The sequence below is a fragment of the Aspergillus heteromorphus genome (genome assembly GCF_003184545.1).
Source record: "Aspergillus heteromorphus CBS 117.55 chromosome Unknown BO70scaffold_20, whole genome shotgun sequence".
NCBI lineage: Eukaryota > Fungi > Ascomycota > Eurotiomycetes > Eurotiales > Aspergillaceae > Aspergillus > Aspergillus heteromorphus.
In genome coordinates this window covers 314025-332867 of record NW_020290425.1, presented here as the reverse complement: position 1 = coordinate 332867, position 18843 = coordinate 314025, and the positions used below count along the sequence as shown (strand labels likewise).

General features: G+C 56.4%; 7 protein-coding genes across 7 annotated transcripts; 2 read left to right on the top strand and 5 right to left on the bottom strand.

Annotated features, from left to right (window-relative positions):
* Positions 1–4: 4 nt before the first annotated feature.
* BO70DRAFT_398124 (putative quinol monooxygenase) lies at positions 5–568 on the bottom strand (the record flags this gene model as incomplete). The annotated part of the gene is made up of 2 exons (XM_025546760.1): positions 5–166; positions 380–568. The coding sequence occupies 2 exons, from the start codon at positions 566–568 to the stop codon at positions 5–7; spliced, it is 351 nt and encodes a 116-aa protein (XP_025397621.1).
* A 500-nt stretch (positions 569–1068) lies between these two features.
* BO70DRAFT_93032 (uncharacterized protein) lies at positions 1069–2672 on the top strand. Its single transcript, XM_025548852.1, has 2 exons — positions 1069–1661; positions 1727–2672. Exons 1-2 carry the CDS (start codon positions 1354–1356, stop codon positions 2526–2528), a joined length of 1110 nt encoding a protein of 369 aa, XP_025397620.1. The 5' UTR covers positions 1069–1353; the 3' UTR covers positions 2529–2672.
* Positions 2673–2859: 187 nt separating this feature from the next.
* BO70DRAFT_372533 (CBS domain protein) lies at positions 2860–4673 on the top strand (the record flags this gene model as incomplete). Its single annotated transcript, XM_025544855.1, has 5 exons — positions 2860–3243; positions 3298–3767; positions 3821–3938; positions 3989–4167; positions 4235–4673. The coding sequence occupies 5 exons, from the start codon at positions 2860–2862 to the stop codon at positions 4671–4673; spliced, it is 1590 nt and encodes a 529-aa protein (XP_025397619.1).
* A 3588-nt stretch (positions 4674–8261) lies between these two features.
* BO70DRAFT_318432 (uncharacterized protein) lies at positions 8262–9928 on the bottom strand. Its single transcript, XM_025540415.1, has 2 exons — positions 9730–9928; positions 8262–9677 (listed from the first exon to the last, which is right to left on the bottom strand). The coding sequence occupies exons 1-2, from the start codon at positions 9798–9800 to the stop codon at positions 8498–8500; spliced, it is 1251 nt and encodes a 416-aa protein (XP_025397618.1). The 5' UTR covers positions 9801–9928; the 3' UTR covers positions 8262–8497.
* A 2622-nt stretch (positions 9929–12550) lies between these two features.
* On the bottom strand, positions 12551–15297 carry BO70DRAFT_388583 (VHS domain protein; the record flags this gene model as incomplete). The annotated part of the gene is made up of 9 exons (XM_025545993.1): positions 12551–12818; positions 12877–13406; positions 13467–13854; positions 13908–14180; positions 14235–14528; positions 14605–14680; positions 14761–14848; positions 14922–14984; positions 15291–15297. 9 exons carry the CDS (start codon positions 15295–15297, stop codon positions 12618–12620), a joined length of 1920 nt encoding a protein of 639 aa, XP_025397617.1. The 3' UTR covers positions 12551–12617.
* A 627-nt stretch (positions 15298–15924) lies between these two features.
* BO70DRAFT_92935 (uncharacterized protein) lies at positions 15925–17080 on the bottom strand. Its single transcript, XM_025548851.1, has 2 exons — positions 17062–17080; positions 15925–17007 (listed from the first exon to the last, which is right to left on the bottom strand). Exon 2 carries the CDS (start codon positions 16675–16677, stop codon positions 16090–16092), a length of 588 nt encoding a protein of 195 aa, XP_025397616.1. The 5' UTR covers positions 16678–17007; positions 17062–17080; the 3' UTR covers positions 15925–16089.
* BO70DRAFT_363830 (caspase family protein) lies at positions 16658–18825 on the bottom strand. The gene is made up of 6 exons (XM_025543662.1): positions 18544–18825; positions 18233–18407; positions 18112–18160; positions 17671–18057; positions 17013–17621; positions 16658–16956 (listed from the first exon to the last, which is right to left on the bottom strand). The coding sequence occupies exons 1-6, from the start codon at positions 18660–18662 to the stop codon at positions 16931–16933; spliced, it is 1365 nt and encodes a 454-aa protein (XP_025397615.1). The 5' UTR covers positions 18663–18825; the 3' UTR covers positions 16658–16930.
* Positions 18826–18843: the final 18 nt, after the last annotated feature.

Sequence of the window (18843 nt, the reverse complement as noted above, 5' to 3'; positions counted from 1 at the left end):
TGGACTATAGCAAGATTACTATCGACCCCGTATCCGTAATGGCTGTGTATCGCTTGGCATGATGAAACCCCTCCAGGCGATGAAGAAGCTTGAACTCCCGCGGCCTGGCAAACAAGGGCTCGACTGTCGCCGCGTATTCCTTGATGTAGTCCCTCATCGCTCGTTCCTATTCCTGATGAGAACGAGAACACTACTAATAACAGAGTTTGGTCACTCCGAGGTGAGTACTACTAGGTAGGTAGGTAGGTAGGTAGCAATACATTAACGAACCAGTCAAAAAATGTCGCATTCCTATAAAAGTACACCGGAAATGCGAGCGAGGTACGGAGTACTTACTGTAGAAGTAGTAAGAGGTACTATATCTAGGTAGTAAACACACCAGCACTCCGTCAAAACAAAACTTCCCCGGATCCTTGGCCGACTGACAGGCCTCGGAAAACACGCACTGCGGCTCGGCGATGGTCTTCTCGTACATCGGTTGGAAGGCCGCGTGGAATTTCTCCATGTTCTCTGGCGCGATGAAGAGGGAGACTTGGATGGTGAAGCCGGGGCGGGGGTTGAAGGCCATGGTTATGGTTATTGCGGATGATTCTATATGATAAGGTGATGGTTCTATTGAGTGAAGAATAAATAATTATCTGTCTGCCCATGGGGTGGATGTTGGGCTGTTTTTAAAGGATCTAGATATTGAATCCTTTCGGCAGGGGGACGTCCCTAAAGCCGCCAAAAGCCGACGCTTATACGAAGTACATACATACATGCATTTTCAAGAGGTTGTCAAATTCGCTCCCTTTCTGGGCTCCGGCAGATGGATTTATCCTGGGTCTCTGGGAGATGGCTCCGACTGTTCGAAATCAATAACAATTTCATCTGCTATGATTTTCCTGGTATAAATTGTAAACAGCCATTCATTGGCAAGGCTGTCATGTGACCAGAATCAGATTTGCAAAACACCGTAACGAATCATATCCATGTCACATGGCCGCGTTGTTTGTTAGATGGAGATGGAGATGGTGATGGAGATGGATATAGATATGGAGGAGACAGCCAGGGAAAATAAAAGCAGGATAAGTCATTGGCAGGTGAGAGACCATCTTAATTGCCCGGACATAAAATCCTCCTCTGTGGCTGGATCACGTGAATATGCCATGTCCATTGGGACGCGTCTGCTGCTGTCAACAAACTTCACCCTGTCACACCCCCATCGCCCCCTACTATCCTGAATCTGGCCGTGAATCAAGGACCCGGTGACATGCATGGATTCTGCTGAATCAAAGACAGTATCTGCATGGAGCACATGTCTAACCGCACTGCCAGGTGCCGCGTGCGCTCATAACTACAACCCCCTTGAATATGCATCGCGTGCCAGGAGACCGGCAAAAGCTACAAGACTCAACAATGAACGTTGATCGGCGAAGTGGCCAGGTCTACCTGGAGTCCACCGCCATCCCGTCACTGTCCTCATCGAGAGGGCCAGCCTGGGTACATGAGACGCCGTTCCTACCTCAAGGCTGGGAAGAGACCAGCGACGCTGGGCCCCCCTCCCTGAAGCACGCGGCCATGCGCCAGCTGCTGTCAGACCAGCGAAACCTACAGCCGACCCTGTTTGCCCACGTCCCGTGGCGCATCGCCAGCTACCTCTGGGATTGCCTTGGCCGGAGGTACCTACCTGTGCCTGTCTGTTCTTTCCCGAGGCCGAGCCTAATCGATCTAACTTTGCCCGCAGCAGGAAGAGGACCCTACACATGTGGAAGCTGTTCGCAACGGCATACCCGGAGGAATTCCGGCACGTTTCGCCGTACCGTCGCATGAAGATCGAGGGCCCGAGGTTGTCCCTGCGGGAGTACCTGGGCCTGGTGAAGAGCGACTCGATGGGCTGGCGAGTGGTGTTGACGTTGGCTGCTTCGCACGCCAGGGTCCCTGAGCTGGTAGAGATTTCCAGTATTCGGAATCTGGCGGCGCTGGAGATTGCCACGCCGAAGCATGCCCAACCGGTTCTGGATGAGGCGGTCTCGCCGCTCGCCGCACTCAGTGACCGAATCGTCCGAACTTGGAGCGAGTTGGCTGCGGCTTCTGGCGCATTCGCGCATCTCCGGGTTCTGGTCTTGGCGCAGCAGACGGAGCTTTCCGGGCTGGCTCTGCGGTATCTGAGGGCTTTCCCGTCGCTGCAGTTGATTATGGTTCTGGACTGCCCGGGTCTGGTCCCTGTCGCGGGCGTAGATGCCGAGGCCAATGGGTGGGAGGTGGTTCTCGGGTCCGAGAAGCCCGAGACTCTCTACGAGTGCTACCGGATCAGTTTGACGGATGGGACGGTGTTGGATGGCCCGGTCCTGGATTTCCAGGTCGGTTATCAGACCGGCCGAGCGCTGGACAACATGCGGAACATGCGGCAGAAGCCGTGGACGCTCTTTCGGCGCCGTGAGAAAGTGGAGGGACGCGAACGAGGACCACCGGCGGCGAAAAGAGCCAGGGTGATGAAGGCGGGCAGAGGAAAGGATCTGGGGGGATTGCTGCGGGAGTTCCTCTGATCTGATTCATCCGATGACGCCGGCATGACAAGCGGGGGGCGCTGATTGGCCAGCCGCGGCCGCATTGATTGTCCCCGCCCCGCCATGTCGGCCGATGCTCTTCACCTCTTCACCTCTTCACCTCTTCACCTCGACTTGTTCTCTTCACAGTAAGTCTGCACAAATCTCAAATCCTCCTGCGGGGGACACCTTATTTCCCCACCGGTTCTGTACATACTGCATACGGTGTTCACATCCTTCCACCGCTACTTACCCGCTACCGACTACCGACTACCGACTGCTACCGACTCAACTCCCCGAACGCGACCAGACAAGACCATCGACTACCACCATGACAGACCATCCGGTTGACCCGGTCGCAGACACCGCCTCCAGTGTATCCTCCACCGTCACATCTCCCCGGTCCAGTGCCGACCATTCCCGCAACCCGTCCGTGAGCAGTCGCTCCCTCCGCCTCTCCGGCGTCGCCAACCACCAGCACCGCCAGAGCATGAGCGAAAGCCTCCGCGCCGCTCCCGGGTCCCCGCGCGCACGCCGCCAGCCGTCGCTCACCCAGGCCGCCATCCAGAGCCTCATCGACAACCCTCCGGCGCCCAGCAATGGCAACCCCGCGTTTGTCGGTCGGGACTGGCGCGAGATCTCCATCGGCGAGCTGGTCAGCCCGGACGATCTCAAGTTTGTCGAGATGGACACGGGCATCGAAGAAGCGACGAATGTGGGCCACATGGACGGAGACGGAGGTGGAGTCGAGCTGGGCTGACGCTGCTAGGTTCTGATCGATACCGGGGCCGCCGTCCTGCTGATCCGGGAGTCCCCCCAGCACCAATCCGCCGTGGGCACCTTTGACTACTCCGACCTGAACGCATACCTCCTGCTGGCGGCGGGCTTGACGCGGCCGGACGAGGAGCTCCTCCCGTCGTACGAGGAGCTTGCCCGCAAGGCGAAGGAGGGCATCCCGATCCCGCTGCGAGACGTCAAGGACCTGGGGCGCAAAGAACCGCTGACGACGCTGCCGGCATCGGCCAGTGTCCGGACGGCCGTGCAGACCTTTGGCGGCGGCGTGCATCGCGTGGTGGTGGTCGATGAGAAGGATGGCAACGAGGTGGTGGGCATCTTCAGCCAGTACCGGCTGGTCAAGTTCCTGTGGGAGAACGGCCGCAGCTTCCCGGTGCTGGACCAGCTGTATCCGCAGTCGCTGCACGACCTGCGGATCGGGTCGCGCGACGTGATCTCGATCAAGTACGTGATCCCTCCCCTTTCTCCCCCTCGACACCTCGACTAACCGTGTGCAGTGGCGACCGGCTACTCAGTGAAGCGCTGGAGGTCATGAACGACGAGGGGATCTCATCGATCGCCGTGGTGGACAACCACTTCAATGTTGTTGGCAACATCTCCACGACAGACGTCAAGGTACGCATATGCATCCCGCCGACACCGCGACTGCCACGCTGACCAGCCAGCTTCTCACCCGATCGTCATCGCTCCCGCTGCTCCGCAACACCTGCACGCACTTCATCTCGGTGATCCTGTCGACTCGCGGCCTGGAGGAGGGCAAGGATTCCTTCCCGGTGTTCCACGTCAACCCGGGGTCGACGCTGGCGCACACCGTGGCCAAAGTGGTGGCCACGCGGTCTCACCGGTAAGGACATCACTTCCATCACCTCCCCATGAACTCTCTACAGACAGACAGCTAACACCAGCACCAGACTCTGGGTCACTGATCCGCTCTCGCCCTCCTCGTCCGGCCCTCCCACGCCCTCTCACTCCTCATTGCATATCCCCTTAGCCAGTAACCCCAGCAACCCCAGCCCGCCGCAATCACCCGCCATCACCACCCACAACGGCACCACGCCCGGCTTCAACAACAACAACAGCAGCAGCAGCAGCAGCACGCCGCAGGCCTACCTCGGCACGACGATCGTGCCATCGATCCCGGCATCCGCACTCCCGGGGCGGTTATCCGGCCGGCTGGTGGGGGTGGTCAGCCTAACGGACATCCTGAACCTTCACGCGCGCGCCAGCGGACTCAGCCCGGCGGACCCAGCCGAGAGTCGGAGCCGACGCCGGCGCAGCAGCAGTTCGAGCGTCGGGGTGCGTCGCTCCGGGGAGATCGGGCGGGAATTGTTCAGCGGGCGGATCGTATGATATTTTTTTTTTCTGTCATTTTTTGATCTTGTTCCTTGGGCTTGTTTAGTCTGTACCTACTTACCTACCTAGATGCATTGATCGTACATAGCTAATGCAAATCCGATTGCCTTTTTTTTTGTCTTCTTCTTCCTTGATTTGATCTTGATCTGGCTGGGGTCTGGAGTCGAGTCTGGGCCTATGCCGATCGTCGCAAAAAGGGGAGCCAGTCTGTCTGCCTGTCTGCCTGCCTGTCTGTGCCTGTGCCTGGGTCCACGCAATCTCGGCATTCGGAATAGGAATCCCGGAAGTAGGAACTCGTCCAATCAGTTTACTTCGATACTGCAGCCAGCCAGTGAGTGAGTGAGTGAGTGAGTCAGGCAGTCAATCCGTCAAACCTTTCAACATCAGTCAGACGGTCGATCATCCATCTATCCATCAGTTAGCAGACAGTAGTTAGTGCAGTCAGTGCTATTCCAGACAACAGGTAAGTTACCGTGATTGGCCTCGGTCATCCCCGAGACCGTGCGTGCGTTCCCCACTCACTTTAGCAAGTTATGTACCCCTCCCTCCACCCGACCCAGAGAGAGAGACGGCGAGGGGGGCGAACATGATCCGCCGGCGAATGCCGAGGGTCTTTTTTCTTTTTTTACAACGTACTATATGTAGTTGATAGGCATGGATCCCGGCCAATCTGAGTGGAGTGGAGTGAGTTCGGGGTTTGCTCGTCTTGGTCTTGGGTTGTCTCGCCTATCATCTCCTCGTCTACCCCCTGGTTTTAGTAAAAGTGTGTAACTAGTGGCAGCCTAGGTTTGGTGGAGATTGGTAGGGTGAGTGGTGGTCTAGCCTTAGGCCATAGGCTAACTATAGAGATAGTTATGGCTTAGTCTTGGGATGGGGAGGGGAGGAGAAGGGAGAAAGAGAAGGGCTAGGCTAGCTCAGACCCCTGTCCCATGCTATACCCAAACCAGTAGGGTCTACGTAGGCAGTGGCGACTGATGATGGATGGATGGCACATCACTTTCGCGCCGGGTTAACTCTTTATAGATTGGGTTCGAGTCTGATCTGCTGATCAATATCTGATTAATAGGGATGAATGGTAACGGGTTGTTGATATGTTTGATATTGCATACTTAGGAAGTATGAAGTAGGTAGTACGTATGTAGATGTAGTAGGGATCGGGGATTATACTGTGATATTCTGTTGAGATCTGTTGTCAGGTCATTTGTTAGAGGAAAGAAGAAGAAATGCAAGAGAGAGAGAGAGAGAGAGAGAGGGTATTGTTGGTATATCGAGAAATTCTGGATTCCCGGAAGTAAGGTACAGTAATCTCTGTTGTTCTTCTTGTCTCCTTGTTTCCTTGTCTCCTTTGTATTCTTTGTATCATTTGTATTGTGCGTATTATTGTGTATGTATTGTGTGTGTGTGTATATGCCTTACCTTGGTGTCAGAACTGAACTCTAACTTTACTTACTTACTTTACTCAATTACTTACGTACTACTTGCTTAGGTACTTATTATTACCTAGTTACCTTACCTAGCTGTGGTATGTGGAAGGGAAACAGACGAAAACGGCACAATACTCCAAACTCCAGACAGGAGTTATTTTCGGGTCCGGGGGAATCTTTCGGCGAGGTACAGACTACAGTCTAGTTTAGTCTAGACTTGTTTTCAGTCGGTGGTTTTCAGAGGGGTAGGGGGGGGGGGGGGTGGTTGGGTCTGGATGTGCTAACCCATGTCTAAATGTCTAATTTCAGGATTGAAGGTGAAGTTACTTGGGACTGACCTGTTTGAAAGGGAGGGAGGGGAGATGTAGCGATGAACTTGTCTGACTCTGGAGTTGTTGTCTGGCACCGGGATGGATGCCTGAGGTTGCCTACGTCAATAAGACCTGCTGCCTGATGTTGTTTGCATGACGAACTGCGTGCATCCTTTGCTTAGCTCTCAAGATATGATATCTCTGTCCTGCCAACTCGATAACTACCAAGGACATACCTACAAGTTCAGCAACCCATGGCACCTCCAACCTTGAATAAGCCAAAGCCACTCTCTCCACCCAACCCTGTCCCACTCTAACCCGATCCGTCCGTCCCCACCGACTAAGCCAGCAGTCAGTTCCTGCATCCACTTCTGCCGTTCATCCCAGATGCTAGATAAGTTCTGACTGGCTGCATGGACTGCACTGCAGATCCCCTCCACTTGACATACTTCATCTGGTTCATGATCCACCAACCGACCCCCCCCCCAACCCAAAATCACAATTAAATCCGCAATCGAATCCGGAGATGGATCCGGGATCCACACAAGCTAGTAGAATTGTAGAAGCAGAGAGGATGGCCGGGGGTGGTCTAGATAGGAGACAGTATCATAGTAGAGAGATAGGTACTCCCTCTTTTCCCTTTCACTAGATAGAGAGGCACAGGAGGTACCTCCCGCTCTCTGGATAGATACCTACCTACTACCTACTACCTACTACCTACCTACTACCAACTCACCACGTACCTTAATAACTCCACATCCACCTAACAATCCCCACGACTAGAAAGGGGGTGGGAAAAAAAAAACCCCCTCAACCTCAACCTCAACCCCGTCCGTCCCATGAAACCACCCCCGCCTCAACCCCCCCCCCTCAAGCTCCAACCCGAGGCACCCCAACTCAATCACCACTTCCCCCCGTTTCCATTCGAACGACCGCTGAACCTTCCCGCGGAGGCTTTGGCGCGGCCGTTGGAAGGGGCTCTAGGCTGGAGTTTAAAGTAGTTTTGGGGTAAAGTGGAACTTGGTCAGATTATCTCCCTGGGTTGTGATTTGATTTGGATTTGATTAGATTAGTTAGGACTCGTTATTTCTCGATAGGGGTGGTTAGGTAGGTAGGTAGTAGGTAAGGATCTACGCTCGGTTAGACTTACGGATACCTTAAGTATTTTACTTTCGGGGTTATAGGGAGGATGTCATTGGCGCGGGGATATAATCCTGCCTTTCTTTTCTTTTCTTTTTATTTCCTTTCCATTCCAATACTTAAGTATACGGAGGACAACTAACCCAGGCGCACTGACGGATACTTACTTCCTGACAAAGTCACTCACCACCTATAGATACGATACATACGATAGCTACGGAGTAACTATGCACAATGCCTGCCAAGACCCTCCTCCCCGAACATCCATCCGTAAGCTAGTTAGTTCCCATACGAAGAGTATAGATAAATCCCAGCGCCCAGACGCACATTCCATTATCCCATCATGATGCAGCGCGAAAATCTCGGCGCTGCCCTGTCTATTCTTGTCTCTCTCAGGTCCTTCATTGGTGGTAGTGGTGGTGTGGTGGTGGTGCTCGCTGCATGCGGCAAGGGAAAGGGCAGGGAATGTAACCTCGCATGTCTTGTCTGTCGTCCGTACTCCAGACTCCAGTCTCCATTCAAGATACCTACCTCAGGTAGGTAAGGCAGACCGTAGTTACGGTACTCTCTGAACTTATTCTGGTCGGGAGGATCCACTTTGTTTGCCCTGGTTTGCCCTGAGGGGTTGCAACTTACCTTGCTACCACTGACTACTACCTACAGGCTGAGGCTGTATTGGAGAAGGGCAGAAGGAAGAAGCTAATAGTGATGGTAATAGTAATAATAGTGAGTCCGGTGAGAAGAAATGTAAGCAACCAGAATCAATCAATCATCAAGCAACAGTCAACAGTCAACGCCGCCTCGGGTATTTCTCCCCTCGTACATACAGCCAGACCCCCCCGGGTAGCCAATCATACAATAAATAACACAATCAGAATTTAAAAGCAAAATGAGAAAAAAGAAAAAGAATGAATGAAAAAAAAAAGAACAGAAAACCTTTAGGCTACTATACGCTGACGGTAAATTCCTCCATCGTTAAATAATCATCAAAGGTCGCCATGTCCGACTCCACCAGTGGACCCTCGCTGCCCAGCCCAATCGCGTAATGGCTGAAATCCTCGTACTCCGGGTCCAGGTGGTGCTCCGGCGGGTATCCCAGCCCCTCGTCCTTGTGCAGCTGCAGCCCCCAGAGGCCCCCCGTCTGGCCCATCGACGTGGGCGACTGCGGCGTGCTGGGCGTGGGACACAGGTCCGGTGTCGGGATGGGCTCCATCGCCTCCATCGGCAGCCCCCCCAGCGAGTGCATCTGCGACAGGTTCGCCAGGCTCTGGGTCCGCGACCCTGGAGTGGGCTCCGACCGGACACGCGCGTGCTGGAACATGCTGCTGGCCGGTCGGGTCGCCGGCGTGCTGGGCGTCACCGTTGCAGTGCTGGTAGGGTTGGTCCCCGCGGGCGTCGCCATGGACGGCGAGGGCACGGTGCGCATGGGAATCACCGGCGCCGACCCCATGCGGTCCCGGAATTGGCGGACCGGCATGGCGGATAAATCTCCCAGCCCATTCGGGCCCTGCTGCGCCGGCGACACGAACCCTGCCGTCCAGGGCGATTGCACGGACGGCCCGCCGCCCATCTGGGTCGGCCAAGTGGGTCCCCCGGCGGTCTGCGTGAGGTAGGATGGCAGGTGGCCCGACGAGGCGGGAACGACGTTAGGATACGACGGCGACTGGGAGCTGCCGTGGTATGTGGGGGACAGCACGTAGGGGCTCTGCTGCACCTCCAGCGGGCTGGTCATCGGCCCGGTGTGCATGCCCTCGGACATGGAGGCGCGCAGGCCGGTCAGGTCCAGGCTCATCTTGCGAATGCCGTTGGCAGACGCCCGCGGGTTCAAATGGGCGTTGGTAGCCCGACGCTGGTGCAGGGCGCTGGGGCGGCTGGCGTGAAGGACCGCCATCAGGTTGCGGTTGAAATCATTGTTCATCTGCAGGCTCTGTGCGTGCATGATGCGGTTGATCTTTTCCTGATAGCGGTCGTCGACCTCCTCGTACATGGCCTCTCGTTCGACGATGTCCCGATTGATGAGGAGGGCCTTGCCGGTGCGCTGTTTGTGCAGGCTGGAAGCCCGGTTGGCGGACTCGACGCGGGCATCGAGACTGCGGTCTTTGCGTCTGGAGGCAGCAATGAACGCCCTGTGGTGGTCAGCACGTTGAACCTTGTCCGGGAGGCGACGGAGGGGCCTACCGTTCCTGGTTTTCCTCCTTTGTGCGCGGGCTGGGGGAGATGTCGATTTCGACGATGGGGGAGGCCATCATGAGAGGGATGTGTTTGTACACAACTTCACAGTGACGAGATGCCGAGGGGAGGGAGGTGGGAGGGGAACAGGTGGAGTAAATAGGCTTGATCTGGGGAGCGGGAGGCCGGGGAACAGTGCACCTCGCCGGAGGGGGGGGGGGGGGGGGGGCGCGTGTGTGTGTATGTGTGTGTGTGTGGGAACAAGAGAGGGACGGTATGGGGGAGAGGGTGAAATTAAGTAGTGAATGATTTATCCCACTCTGACTGACAGAGAGCAGGAGAGCAGGGTGCAAGTGGAGTGGAGGGAGTGAGTGAGTGGATCGGACAGAGAACTTTGGCCTGGTAGCTGCTGTCAGGTCACCGCAGCTCACCTCAGCAGGCCAAGCAGGGCAGGTCGGGGGGTCTAGACGAGAATCCCAGGACCCGAGGACAGGCCAGGATAACGGGGGGAGGGGGGAGGTCTGGGTCCTCGATACAAGGTAACAAACGAGGCTCGATCCAAAGTCAGACCGGCGCGCATCCATGGGACGGGCCAACAGGTAAGGTTCTCTCTCTGGCACAGAATCCGGGTCTGGGAACCCATGGAAAAGCGGAATTCAGAATGAGTGGGAAGGATGGAGTGGTGGTGGTGGTGGTAGTAGTAGTAGCAGTCGGATACCACCACTACTACCTACCACTCCTTCTACTCATCTGGTGGTGGTGGTAGTGGTAGTGGGAGGAGATTTCCCCCGAGGTCTGAAGAAATGTCCACTGCAGGATCTGGTGTCTGCACGATCATGTGATTCGGTTCTGCCCCGAGGAATACGATCGATACAGGATTACTGACGGAGATGCCCCTGCATCAGCCATCAAACTTACTATACAGTACTTCAAGTACTTACCACCTTCATGGCACCAGTCTGGCAGTCTGGCAGTAAGTAAAGTAGTACCGCCAGAACGGCCCCGCCAACCCCTCGCCGACCCCTCGCCGACCAGGATTGGCCCACCGCGCCGATCGCAGCCCAAAGGGGGCAGGGTGACAGACGGCCGGGTTGCCCGTGCGTAATCCGGGCGTTCTCGTATCTGTCGCCCAGTCCCCAGATCGGGTCGCCGATCTTCCCCTCCATCTGAGATTGCCTGCCTCTTGCCAGTGATCTGCTGTATGCAACACCGCCATGACCAGCAAGGCCCTCCCTGCAGAGTGGAACCAACCTTTGCCACGGTCCAATCCGCCTGGAACCTACCCAACTGGGTAACTCTCTCGCTTCCTCTCGCTTCTCACTTCTCGCTTCTCGCTTCTCTCTTCTCTCTTCTCTCTTCTCTCGTCTAGATTAACCCTTCCTACGGAGTATTCCTTCCAGCATATCGGATGCTCACGTGTACTAGTCGGTCCGAGTGTAAAGGTACTACTAAACTAGTAGTACTAGGGCAAGGTACGTGGCAGGGCGACAGAAAGAAGATACCAGCGATGTCCCCGTAACCAACTACCTATCCCAGTAAGCCTGACTGCCTGTCATTCCATCCATCCATCCATCCTCCCGTCCACCCGTCCGTCCCATTGTTGTTATCACCGAGTATCAACGACCACCACCTAAACTCCTAGATATAAGCTCATAAAACACAAACCCTCAAAATCAGATCCAATCTTACCTTGAACTTTCCCCACGACATCCCAATCACTCTGACTGCTGGGAAAAGATTCAATCAATCAATCGGTCCAAATCTACTACTGGTACCCTGTAAACACCCGTCAATCAACTCTACAATCAGAATAACTAAACTGTATATCCTCCGTAATTACCTCAAGCCTTCGTCCACGGTCCTCCTCAGTCCTCCCCCCTTGGGGTTGTCGCCACCACCCAGCGCCACTTACCCAGGAACAGTCTAACAGACGCACTCTTTCTTGCTTGCTCTTCCGGACTGCTACTAGTGGTAGTGCGGTGTCTGTACTTGCCTGGTAGCTTCGGTACCTAGTGTAGTACCTAGGGCCTAGTGTAGTACTTTGTACCTGCCAGCCTGCCAACCTGTCAACCCACCCACCCCGTGGCCGTATATCCTTTCCCGCTTAACCGAACTTCTACCGTCAGCCCTTGTTGACGACCCCCCCTTTGTATGCTTATGCCATTATTATGATCGTCTCAGGGATGGAAACCAAGGCTGTGGGCCATGCGCCAGTAGTCTCCAGTTCTGCGCGTGTCAGGCTGTGTGCCCCTGGAATAAGTGGGAGAAGGTTTCGTGGCTAACTAGGGTCAGGGCCTGGGCGCCTGGTGATGGTGGTGGTGGTTGTCGTTTAGGGGGATGGGGGATGGGGGATGGGTGATGACATGGGAAGAGACAATTGGTTTGTTGGGTTGTTTGGTTTCTCGGGGGGAGCCAGGTGGAGTATGATATGGTTTGGTTTGCATGGATGGGGGGGAGGATATAGTAGTGTACGTAGTGGTGGGGTTGTTTCTTGGTGATGTTGGCGCTGGTGTTGGTGTTGGTGTTGCTGCTGCTGTGGTGTAGATACTAGGTTAGGGTTTGATGATGATGGTGACAGTGAGGGTTGTTTACTTTGCTTGTGCACTCTTACCTCCTACGGTGGTGGAAGATCACGGATTTTGCTCAACCCTACTCAACTCTGCTCGGCTCAACTCAATGCAAACTTCCACTCCATCGGCCATGACGGCAGCGGCGGCTCTGGTATACACGAAATAGAAAAAAAAATATCTCTCTCCTCGACAGGGTAAAAGAAAAACTATGCAGGCTAGCTAGTGGAAATTGCATCTCACCCCTCCCCCCCCCCCCTGTTGATACTTGGCAGGTGGTGGAAATCCCCCGAACCCTGTCCAATTTAGAAACCCATTCCTGCCGGCCTCTCAGGCAATCCCCAACGGCGGCACCATGCCTTGTTCTTCCTTGCGCTCGCTGCCCACCCGGTATGACACCCGGAACCGGATCTTGATCGAGTTGCCCTTGCCCCCGGCTACCCCGTCCACCAGCATCTCCTGCTGCACCCCGTTCGTCTGCAGGGGTGCGATCTCCCGCCCGGATTGCGGGCGGAGTTGCAGCGTGTATGCCTGTTCCGGTTCGCGTTTAGCTTTGCGCGTGCCATGCTCAGGGGGATCCAAAACTTACCTTCTCGACAGCCACTTGGAAGTGTAGCTCCTGCAACGGCTGGCTCGTTCCGTTCGAAAACAAGGCCACGACATGGATCTGCTGCGGTTGCTGCGGGGGTCGGCGCGCCACAAATTCAATCCGCAGTGCCGAACTCAGCACCACGACTCGGTTGCTGCTCGGAAGCAGGTTGCTCTCCGGCAGCGACGATGCGAAATTCCATTCGTCCTCATCTGCCGACTTTCCGCCGCCAACCGGTTGCACGGGCCCGCTTCCTGCCAGATCGAGCAGGGACCCGGATGGCACGGGGCTCGCGTGCCGGGGACTGGCGGAGACCAGGGACGCAAACGGGTCGACGGCAGGGGGTGGCGGAGTCGCCGTAGTCGTGATGTTGGTGGTAGCTATGCTCTGGGGTCGTGCGTGGGGGACCGGGGTGGACGACTGCGAGGGTGATCGGGATGTGCTGCCCAGTGAGGAAAGGATATCATAGTTGGGCTTGAAGCCAGCCGGCGCCTGGGGCATCGGTGGCGTAGCAGACGATGTCGCAACCGCTAGACAAACGTCAGCCATGTCATGGAATCCATGCGCAAGCGCAAAAGGAAGCACCCTACCTGGTCCTAACGAGATCCCGCCCTGCGCCGGGACAGGCTCGTCTATTGACAGCCCCAGGAGATCGTTCTCCAACGCGCTGCCCCCCGTCGCGGCCGCGGCGCCGTTGCCATTGCCATTCGCACTGGGAGCCGGCTCCGGGTCAAAGTCGATTAGCGACAGCTGGTTGTTCGCGTTCTTCGAAACTCCCGTCGTCGTGCCCAGCGTGCCCTTGGGGATCTGTGCGGCAGCCTGCCAGTCGCCCTTCTTGACGAGCCGGTAGCGTTCGATCGTGCGGTGTATGCTGTCGTTGATCTCCAGCAGTTTGTGAACAGCCTCCGGATCATCCCCCTCCTCCTCGCACATCCGCTGGATCTTTGGGTGAGCACTCTGGAGCGCACCCGCCAGTTCCTAAACATCACAACCGTCAGCCCAGTCCCCGACGCGCCTGCGCCCACACCTACCTCAAACACATCCCCCTCTGCGACCCGGTCGCCCGGCTGGTGACTCTGGAGCATCTCCTCCAAGATCTTCGCCTTCTGCTGTACCTTGGCGACCTCCTCCGCGGCCTTCGCCCGGTAGTCCGTCTTGTGTCTGTTATCGTAGCCCGCCATCACCTTCATCAGTCGATTAGCCTCCTGCAGATCCGCGGGAGTTCCTCTGCGAATCAGCTCCTGCAGCTTCGCCGACTGCGCCTCCTTATCTTCCTCCTCCATCTCCTCCGCCGAACGCAGGTTCTAGCACCGGTCAGCCCATTGTTATCTCCCGCCGAAGCCAAAAAGAACACCCACATCGCTCGGATTCAGCACCGCCGCATCCTCGTGTCGAATCTCCGGGAACACGTAGCCCTTGTAGAGTAATAGCCGGTGCATGTCGCGGATGAATCCCAGATCCTCCTTGTACCTCGATGTCTGGCAGATCGTCTGCCTCCACTCCTCGATGGACTCCAAGATCCGGTGCTGCACCCGCGACGGCCGCAGCGCCGGCCGTTCGGGGAACCGCCGCACCAACTCATTCAGGAATTCCTTGGTACTGATCTGGAGGTGGAACGGGTATCCGCAGTTCTTGACGCAGATGTCGAGGAGCTGGGGGGTGGGAGAGGGAACGGTCACGTCAGCCCCGCATCCTGCCTTCCAGTCGGGTGATGAGGATAATGCCTACCGCCAATGCCAGTAAAGCTACATTCTGATTCCGCGAGTTGATAAGATGGACGATTTCGAAGGCAGCTTCGCGGGGTCTATCAGGGTGGGGGGGGTTGGGATGGTTAGCTGGATGGCGCATGAGAGAGGTAGACGGGAAGCGCGCGACGACACATACGCATTGCCTTTCTTGGAGTTGATCAGATCGGCCACTTCGAGATTGAGGGCGAGGTTGGGTTCGTAGTGCGAGAGATCGCATGCATTGCCTGGGAGGGACTGATAAGGATCTCTGGAGATGCGTAGATGCGTGGATGGAGACGTGGGGGGGATGTGACGTACGAATGGCCCGTTGCAGCGGTGTTAAGCCCAGGTCAGCGTAGGCACCACCGAAGCGGTCCCTCGCTGCCATACGTGCTGAGGCGGCCTCCAGGGTGACGGCGATGAAGAAGAATACGAGGGAAAGAAAACAGGCAAGGAAACGAGCAGACCCGACAGGGGAGATCAGCACGCCAGGGAGGTAAGGAGGAGGGCGGAGGGCGGAGAGAAGTAGTAATGAGGGGAGGTTCGCTGAAGGTGGCCGAGTCCGGCTGGCTGGCTTTAGTTCCCCTTCCACGTGTGTCTGTCTGTCGGCCACTGCCGCGCCCGCCTCATCATCATCATCATCATCATCATTTTTCCCTTCTCCCTACACACAACCCTCACATCCACCCACCATGGTCCGCCACAAAAAAGACAACTTCTCCCGCGGCGGCAAGAAATTCTCCGCCAACCCCCGCCCGCGACCTGCCCGCCGTGATGCCGATGGTGACCCCGACGCCGAACAATCCAGCGCCCCCTCCAGACCCCCCTTCAAGGCGGCCTGCTGGGACCTGGGCCACTGCGACCCCAAGCGCTGCTCCGGCAAGCGCCTGATGCAATTTGGGCTGATGCGCGAGCTGGCCATCGGACAGCGCTTCCCCGGAGTGATTGTCTCGTACGTGCGACCTTCTACCTACGCTCTACACATTTTTTTTTTCTTTCAAGTAACACTCACTAACAGACACAATCCTCCAGACCCAACGCAAAGACCATCATCTCCCCCGCCGACACAGGCCTTCTCGAACAATTCGGTGCCGCCGTGGTGGAATGCTCCTGGGCCCGCGTCAAGGAAGTTCCCTGGTCGCGCATCGGAGGAAAGCATGAACGGCTTTGTACGTCTTGACTCTACTCTCCCCTCCCCGGAAAACCTCCCTTCTCTTCATGTCCGACATACTGATTGATAATCTGTCTCTGAACAGTGCCCTACCTGATCGCCGCCAACACAGTCAACTACGGCAAACCGTGGCGACTCAACTGCGTCGAGGCCCTGGCGGCCTGTTTCTGCATCTGCGGCCACGAAGACTGGGCACGGGAAGTCCTCAAGCACTTCCGCTACGGCGAGGCCTTCATGGAGATCAACGCCAAGCTGTTCAAGCGCTACGCCGCCTGCGCTACCGAGGAGGACGTCAAGCGCGCAGAGGAGGAATGGCTAGCCAAGATCGAGCGCGAGTATGAGGATAGTCGGGCTGCGGGCGGCGCAGACGATATCTGGACCGTGGGGAATACGAATCGGCGGGCTGAGTCGGATTCCGAGGAGGATGGCGATGAGGAGGAGGGTGGGGAAGCGGAGGAAGAAGAGGAGGAGGAGGATAAAGATCCGTTTGCTATTTCGGATGACTCGGAGGATGAGGCGCAGATGGCTGCTATTCGGGCGAAGATCCTGAATTCCAAGGTGTTTCAGAACCCAGATGCTTCGGATAAGCCGCAGCCAGGGAAGATCGCGCGTCCGGAGGAGTCCGCGGCGCAGCACCCGCTGGAGGATTCGGATGCCGAGTCCGGTTCGGCCGAGGGCAGTGAGGATGAGGCCTTTGATAGTATCATCAATGCTACGCCGGTGACGGATCGCACGGGGATCATTGCCGCGCAGAAGAAAAAGGACAAGGAAACGTTCAGTGCTTCCTTCTCCCGCACGGTGGTGGATGCCCCTAAGCGGTGGTAGGACTATATGTTGCGTGTTAAGTGTTGCGTATTGCGCTTTGGGTTTGGGTTGGGTTTGGGTTGGAAAAGTTATGAGCATCTCGTGGACATAGGCATGATTCTAATGATACATTGATGAGAAGGTACCATCCAGTGATTATTCCCAGTCTCTCCCCCCGAGAACAAAACCAGTCGACTCCTCAACGGCACCAATGCAAACGTAACGGATCATACTCGGCATCAAACGGACGGTCACAAAAATCATGTTCAGCTAGAAGAGTGCAGAAAGAAAATTATTATGGTGGAATCCTTTTCCCATCCCAAGGCTTATCCCGCAAGTCCCAAGCAACTATTTACATCACATAAAGCAAATTTGTATCTAAACATCCGTCAGAACCACTACTCCCAATCACGAATCGACAGGCGACGGCTTACCCAGGGGATGACTGCAGCTCAGCTGCGGTTTTTGCGTATACTTGGTGGCTAGCTCTTCGCGGATGCTGTTCAGCAGTTGCACGTAGCTTTGCTGGGGGTTCCGGCGCAGCGCGTTGATGAACGCCCACGACATCGCGCCCGTGGCCTGGCCCTGAATCTGCGCGTCCTGGCTGGTCTGGTCGTCTTTGCTGCCGGACCACATGATCACGTCGGCCGGGCTGGTCTTGGTCTGGATCGTGCGCTCGTACGCCTCGTCGCCCTTGGTCGCCTTTTTCAGGAACCCGACCGCCGTCGACATCATGCTACTCATGTCGCCGCGCGCATATGCCGACACCACACCCAGCAGGCCCTGGCCCGCCTCCTTGGCGAGGTTGGGTTCCTTGAGGATACCCTGGGTCGAGTAGACGTAGGGCAGGTCGAGGGCTGAGCCCGAGTGGCAGGAGTCGAAGATCGCCGTCAGCCGCACGCCCGGCTGCAATGGCTTGACCATGATCCGATGCATCTCGTCGTCGACAATGTGTCCCGCTTGCCGGAAGTCGACCGGGTAGATCACCTCATCGTATCCGTCATCTTCGTCGCCGTCCAGATCGGGCGTCTGCCCACCGTGACCTACAGTCGTCAACCCGGTCCAAGGGCGGAACAGAGGATTGGAGCTTACCAGAATAGTGGAAGAACAGGGAATCATTCGGCTGCGCGTCCTTGACCAGCCAGTGCATGGCCCGGAGGATGTTCACCTTGGTGGGTTGGCTCATGGGGTTTTGTTGGTCATCCGTGAGAATGACCATGTCTTCGCGGGCGTAGCCAAAGTTCTGGTTCAGGTAGGTGGTCATGTTCTTGACATCATTGATACATCCCCGGAGCTGGCCCTTCTGGTTGAAGTAGTTGATGCCGATCAGCAAGGCCCTTCTCTTGCCCGTGCAGCGCGAGTATTGAAAGCTGTAGCCCTGCGGCGCACCTTGACCAAAGGCGACCGGCTGGCTGGGCGGCGGGGCCGGACCGCCCTGGTTGCCCTGGCCGTAGGAGTTCGGATAGGCGTTGCCGCTCCCTGCGATGTGTCAGTTGCGCGACATTCTCGGGTCGGAAGTCGCATCGGACATACCTGGCCGGGCTCCATACATAGGAGCTTGGCTGCTGGGGGGATAACCGCTCTGGGAAATGCGACGTCAACCACTGGCCACTTCATAGGGTTGCAGAAACGAGATGCATCGTGCGAAACATACATTATAGCCATTCGGAGGAGGTTGCGATCCTTGGTATTGCTGCGGAGAGGGCTGGCTGTAGGGGTAGGGGTTGCTGGGGGGCTGGTGCTGGCGATAGGCCTGGCCGGGATAGCCACCACCACCACCTCCGTAGGAGGAGGAGTGATGCTGGTGCTGATGATGAGGGTTCATCTGTCTGCGAGACGGCGTCAGCACGACTCCGGAGACTGTATGTTTGTCGGCGAGAGAAGAGAATCGAGAGAATCGAGAGAATCGGATCGCGGCGACAATTAAAAAAAAAAAAAAAAAAAGATCATGCAAGGAGATCTCACTGCTGCTGCTGTTGCTGCTGATATGGCGGCGGGGAGCCGTAGCCTTGCTGGGGAGGATAGGAATACTGCTGCTGCGGGGGATACCCGGGCGGGCCCGAGTAAGGTGGATAGTAGGACATGATCGAACAGAGAAGAGAGAAGAGGGGGGAAGGGACACAAGAGAGAAAGAAGACGAGGATTGTGCGCGTGAGGGAGGCAACAGACAAATAAGAGGGAGGCAACGAAGCCGCAGGAGGTGAGATGATGATGCTGGATGAGGAGACGACTTGAGCTCAGCAGGAAAAGGCGCAGCGCCGATGG